General features: G+C 36.9%; 1 protein-coding gene across 1 annotated transcript; it reads left to right on the forward strand.

Moving 5' to 3' along the window:
- The first annotated feature begins 178 nt into the window (after positions 1–178).
- LOC21408258 (probable protein S-acyltransferase 14) lies at positions 179–3,483 on the forward strand. Its single transcript, XM_010100610.2, has 7 exons — positions 179–743; positions 1,036–1,258; positions 1,374–1,465; positions 2,368–2,491; positions 2,581–2,666; positions 2,774–2,839; positions 3,082–3,483. The coding sequence occupies exons 1-7, from the start codon at positions 534–536 to the stop codon at positions 3,205–3,207; spliced, it is 927 nt and encodes a 308-aa protein (XP_010098912.1). The 5' UTR covers positions 179–533; the 3' UTR covers positions 3,208–3,483.
- The last annotated feature ends 3,213 nt before the right edge of the window (positions 3,484–6,696 follow it).

The raw sequence follows: 6,696 nt of genomic DNA on the forward strand, positions 1-6,696 counted from the left end.
TATATATATTACTGGTTAAATAGTGGTTGAAATAATACTCACCAACTTTGCCCAAACTCTTTTTCATTTTTTTCTTTAATTAAACATTTTTAGTACTTCAAACAAAAATAAATAAATAAATAAATAAGTAAATTTCTATAATTAAAAATAAAAATTCACTCACAGAAGAACTGAAGAAGACCATTTCTGTTGTGTCTTACAAACATGGATTCGAAACCAAATCCCCACCTGGAATCCTTAATCCCATAAATTCATTAAACCCTAGATTTGATTTCTCAAACACCCAACTTTCTGACTGAAAAAGGAAAGATAAATTGAACACGGAAAGAAAGAAAACAATTTTCTCTTCCCTCGTTAGAATTTTCCTTTCTCAATATAAACCATTTCCATGTTCCAGCTGATTCTCAAGACCTTATTTTTAGATCACTAACTTGTTTTTTTTTCTTTTTTTTAGAAATCTCAGATACCCATTTCTTCTTTTTTGTTTTTGTTTTTGTTTTTTTTTGTTTTTCCCTTTTTGGGTTTTGTGAGGCATGCATAGATCTGGGGTTGCGATGGCTTGGAATGTGTTCAAGTTCTGCACAGCTCTTCGGGGTCTGGGCTCGATCATGATCCTTTTGGTTCTCGGAGTGGTCGGTGTCACCTATTACGCCGTCGTTTTGACTAATTACGGACCGGCTCTCTACGATGGTGGCCTTTATTCTCTCATTTCTCTTGCTGTTTTGATCTTCTTCCATTGCTTGGTAAGTTCACAAAAAAGCTCCCAAATTTTGGTTCTTTTTGGTTACTTAATTCTGGGTTTTTGTTTTGTAGTTTTATTATTCATCAAAATTATCTCTATTTGTCACTGGAAATTACTACTTTTGTGGCAATTTGCTTAAATCTAAAGGCTGTTCCTTTTCTGGGTAATTCTTAAAAAATCTGGGATTGGAGTGGATTTTTAGTGTTTAGCTTTGATGTTGAAGATCTTAGAACAATAGGGTCTGATTAGAAAATTTGATGCTTGAAATGTAATGTGCCTACGATTGTGTGCAGTTGGTGATGCTATTGTGGAGTTACTTTTCTGTCGTTTTGACGGATCCGGGCAGTGTTCCACCGAACTGGAGGCCTGCTGTCGATGAAGAGAGAGGAGAAGCCGATCCGTTAAATAACGGGTCGGAGTTCACTAGTTTGCAGGCTGAACCATCTAACCAAAGAATTCGGTATTGTCGAAAGTGCAACCAGCTGAAACCGCCTCGTTGCCATCATTGCTCTGTTTGTGAGTTGCAGAATATGTGGAGCTCTTGATTCTCTTTGTTTTTGTGTTTGCAGTTTATTACAACACTGTTTCCCTAGTTAGACAATAATCATTTCGAGCCGGCATTTTGTGTCAGGTGGGCGGTGCGTGCTTAAAATGGACCACCATTGCGTATGGGTTGTTAACTGCGTTGGCGCGTTAAATTATAAGTATTTCCTTCTGTTCTTGGTGAGTTAGTTCTGCTGTTCAAGTTGAAATACGTGTTTTTTAGGATGTATCATCTTTGCTTGTTCCGTCGTATTTTCCTTACGTTCTGTTTGAGTAGGTTAGTTAGTTTGATGAAGGTGACTTCCGTTTGGTGTAACTAAAGGTGCCTCGAACCTTGATATTATTAGGTCGATTGTTGCCTTTTTCTTATTATGCATCCTATATTGTGCAACTAAGAGCTGCTCAAGTGCATGATTTCTACTATTAGAATTTTGGCAAAACTTTTGGCATCCAATAGATGCTAGCCTATGTCTAAAAGTTCCAGTCATCTTTCCAACGTCTCTTGATTGACTGTTAAACAGCCACTTCTGCTGAAGCTAACGGTGTTTAGGAGCTCATTTTTCTGCTTGAGTGGTACACATGATTAGCATAGTGCGGATATAATCTAATTCTAGGCTTGCCTTTCAAAATCTACCTGGAAAAGCTCAAATTTTTCAAGTACCAACTCTATGGTTAAGTAATGCAACTAGAGGTGGTTTCTGGAGTGAAGGTTTACTATTAGTTATATTGTAAGGTTTGAATGAAGATAAGAGGTTTTGCACTGTTGAATCTAGTCGTTTGATCATCTTATCGTCTATTCATAGCTGATCAACCGGAAATTAATTATGTACTGCTGACAATATGAAGCCGTGAGGCTTCTATTAGGATAGCAAAGCAAAGTCCTTTTTTTGTGCTCATCTTGGTTTGTTTTTCTCATGTACTTGATTACATTCACATTTTATCTGTGTTTATGATTCTACCAGATATGGCCTTTTTTTCAGTGGTTCTACTTATTTTTCTTCTTTTTATCCTCATGTCTCTTGTCATGTTCCAAAATGCTATTACTATTTTTGTTTTATTTTATTTTTTAAATCTCATTGCAGTTCTACACATTTCTTGAGACAAGTCTTGTGACGCTAGCATTGCTACCTCATTTCATTGCATTCTTTAGTGACGACGAAATACCCGGAACACCCGGGACCCTTGCGACTACATTTCTTGCCTTTGGTAATAATCCTATTGGCTATTTTCCCAACCACATAACTTGTTGTATATGGATTTTCCACGAGTATAACCATCATGGCTTCATTTTTCAGTATTGAATCTGGCATTTGCGTTGAGTGTTCTGGGATTCCTGATCATGCATATATCACTGGTAGCTGCAAATACGACCACTATTGAGGTATAAACCTTTCCTGATTATGTTTATGTACATTTGTTAATGTATCTCTAGCCAAATTCCTTTTGCTATTGGCAAAGGTGCTGATGCATATATTGTTTTGTGCTCAGGCTTATGAGAAGAAGACCACTCCAAAATGGCGATATGACCTCGGGCAAAAGAAGAATTTCGAACAGGTTGGTGCAGTTAATGTTTTCAATTAGCTTAACATTTCAAATTTTGTATTGAATACGCAAAGCAATCACGACTTCTAAAGGAAAGGAGAAAAAATTTAATATGATTATCCAAAGAAGATTCCTGTTCTGGCCATTCAAAATTCTGTTTCTAGTTATGTTCTGGGAGGTGTGCTTGTGGGGAGTGTAGAGTGTAAAATCCAATGTTTCACTATTAAACTTGTGCTTTTATTCGTGTTTTTCAGGTGTTTGGGGCTGACAAGCGATACTGGTTCATCCCCGCATATTCAGAAGAAGATTTACGGCGGATGCCAGCACTTCAGGGTCTCGAGTATCCATCGAAACCCGACTTTGATTCTCAAGAGTTCTAAGAAGCAAGAACCGAGAACCGCTTATGTGATAACACATGAAATTTTCCTTGTAAAATAGATATGGGGACCCTGGGAAAAGGGTCCCTTTACAATCTTAACTTATCCAACAGCTCACAACACTTGAAATCACTCATTCCCACGGCCATATAAACTTAATAGTAGAGAGAGAGAGTGTGTGTACTGAGTAACAGAGGAGATGAATGCAAGATGATAGAGAGAGTTATTTGTGGGTATCAGAGTTACAAGGATGGCCAGTTGGTTTGAATTTTTTTTTTTTTTTTTTTTTTTTTTTTTTTTTTTTGGGGGGGGGTTGGGAAGTGCAAAACAGAATGTCACTTTTTTCATGCCGGTAATGTGCTGATGTTAAGGTAGACCTTTTCTACCCTGGATTAGATTACAGAATCAATTCCAGTAGCCTCTTAATCCAGTGTTACGTGTATGTATTTGCTTTTAGATTCTAATTTTATACCGGAATTCTGCAAACACTATTAAAAGAGTCATTGTCAAATTCTGTTTCTGTTACTGTCAAATTAGTATTTTTTTTAAGATTATTTTCATAAATACCTTCAAAATATTCCTTAATATATAGAAAACAAATTAAGTTGTCCCTTTCATCTACTTCTATGTATAAATTTAACGGATTTCTTGATGTGGTGCGGGGTTAAAGATTAATTATGAATATTATATACTAATTAAATTCATAAAGAAGATATAATATTAAATGATAATAAAAAAGAAGTTAAAAAAAAAAACTAATTATTTGGCCTTTGCCAAACCCAGACCTGTCGTCCTCCCCTTTCCCAAATGGCAGATGGCATTCCCACCCATCCTCGGTGACCCAGTCCGCCACCCACCCTCTCCACTCAGGTCAGCAACCCACCTTCGCACTTCAACGACCATAGTCGCCGAGAACTTGATTCGAGATGAGGGGATCTCAGCGAGCTTGCTGGATGGCGATTCAAATTGAAAATGTTGGGGATATTTGCAGGCTCGCAATGACGATGGAGGGTGGCAGTAGGGCTTCGAGCGGGTTGGTAGGCGGCGAGCATGATAGCGGAGATGAGAACGAGTGATGATATATCTTAAGGTTTTTTCTTTCGTTTTTATAGCAAGTTCAAATATGGAAATTTTTTCATAAATTGCTCTAATTCAAGGAGAACGATGGCTATTCTTGGACCATTTGAAGTTATTGATCATCAGTGGGCTGAAATTATTGTGGTTTTGGATCCCACTTTTATCTCTCTCATCTCTATTTTAAGTTTGCAGACATGATCATCAGTTACGCTTATTCATGGGCAAACACGGTGACTTTTTGTTTTTTTTTTTTTTTTAGGAAAGCAAACATGGCGATATTAGAAGAAATACTGGTTTAATTTCATGAGTTTTTTTTTTTCTTTTGAATGGTTAATTTCATGGGTTGCATTACATTGCTAAAAAAAATTTAATCTTGTTTGAATTTATATTTAGAATAATTGGTTTTTTATTATTCAATTTTACTAATAATGGTCAGCAATCCATTAAATTTATACAAAAGTAAACGGAAAGGATAATTTGACACGTTTTTTATAAATCAGAAGCGTTTTAATATTTTAAAGGCACTTTAAAATAAGGTAAATATTTAGGGAGTATTTATAAAAATAATCTTTTTTTTTTTGTACTTGTCGTACTCTTTTGTGCGGTAAAAGAGTACTTGTTTTATTTTGATAGAGCACCCCTATTCTGTTTGTGGGCCTTGTTAGGCCGACAAATGGGACAACCTAGCAGACCCACCATTTTGTAAGTATTTCCATTAGAATGAATACCATTTTTTATTTTGACATGGTCAGCCTAAATGTGTTGTTCGGATTTTGGACCCTTGTACCATACTTAAGCTTACAAATATTTCTACGAGAGAAGAAATGTGAAGTCTAGGTGAATTTCAACAAGTCACTGCTGATTTGCTTTTCGAAATCTGCCATGTCCAGGAAGTCTCTGTTCTTTATGTCGTTTCATTGTTGTGGTTTCTTACTTTCTTTCAATGTCGTTTTATAATTGGTGGTATTTAACTTCTTTTTTCATTGAATGAAGAGTTCACGTTTTACAACTTGGTATCCTTTAATGGTATGCGGGTTATGCTTGCGCAGTCGATACTCTTTAGTTTCTTGATAAAGCATTATTAAATCCCACATTTCATTCTGGTCCATTGCCATAGCTACCCAGCACCATTGACCAGCTTCATCACCAAACTTTAAATTATATTTTATTGTTTACTCTCTTATGAATAGTAGGATGCTAGTTTCAGCTTCCATGTATTTTATGAGAGAGAGAGAAAAGAAGAAGAAGAAGAAGAAGAAGACTCTACACTCTTCAAAACTCCTCCAATTTGCACTGCTCAGCCATTGTCGTCTAGGGTCTATAATTAGCGTTGAGTTTACATAGGAAGTTTGTCGTATTATGTCCTTTTTCTTATTTTTTAATGGCGGTGTAACTGGCTTTGTCTTTAATAACGGTTGATATTGATTTATAATTTATGTCATCTTTTTAACGTTGTGATTGTTTTTATAAGGTGTCTTTTTTAAAGTAATTGTCGTTGTTAAACTTAAAGGTGGTTTCTTTTCTAGGTTGTTCTCGGTTTCAATTGGTGTCGTATTTACTATTGATGACGTTTTGAGGCCCGTCGTTCTCATTTCCTTCGGTATCGTCATTTTTTACTGTTGCAATGTTTATCGAGGTTGGTATTGTTTTAGTATTATCGTTTGTTCTGTATTCTTATTTTCTCTTCTTTTCAAAAAGAAAAGACAACCGGTTTAGAAATGGTTGTCGATTGATTTTGGTGTCTTGTTCACTTGGGGGGTGGGGGCGGGGTGGCATGGTAGGCATTAGTGCTGGAACTTTAGGTCGACGGATTTCCCTGAAGCCTGAATTTTTCAGGCTCGGTGGGCAGGGACCCATGGCCGCTCATTCAAGCACAAATCAGGCTCAAGCTCAGGCTGCCCGAGAAACAATCACATGGCGGAAGGCCGCCGTCGAATTGCCACTCCCGACCGTTGACTATCGATTTTTTTTCTCTCTGGCCCGAATGCCCGAAGCCTGATCAATGGCAAGTTTTTTCAAAATTGGGGCCCGACCTGACCCGCCGCCCGAAAGGCTGACCTCGAACGTTTTTTAACCGTTGCCCGATTTTCGACCCGAACCCGACCCGATGATTTCAAAAATAGCCGTTGGATCCGAATTTGGGGGAAAAAAATCAATTTTTTAACTAAAAAATTTTCCTATAAATACCCCTCATCCCCCAAATATTTTCTCCACCCAAACTCTCTCAATCTCTCTCACAATTTTTCTAAAAACTTACACAATATCCTGAAGCTTTGTCTCTCTCAAATTGTTCTTATTTTTTATAATGGATTCTTTTGGTTATGGTGGTATTCCTATTGATGCTCAATAGAACGTGGAACAAGGGCAATTTCCTATTAATGAATTTGTTACGTATGAATCGCAAACACAAGCAAC

This window comes from Morus notabilis, unplaced genomic scaffold, assembly GCF_000414095.1.
Source record: "Morus notabilis unplaced genomic scaffold, ASM41409v2 Scaffold100, whole genome shotgun sequence".
NCBI lineage: Eukaryota > Viridiplantae > Streptophyta > Magnoliopsida > Rosales > Moraceae > Morus > Morus notabilis.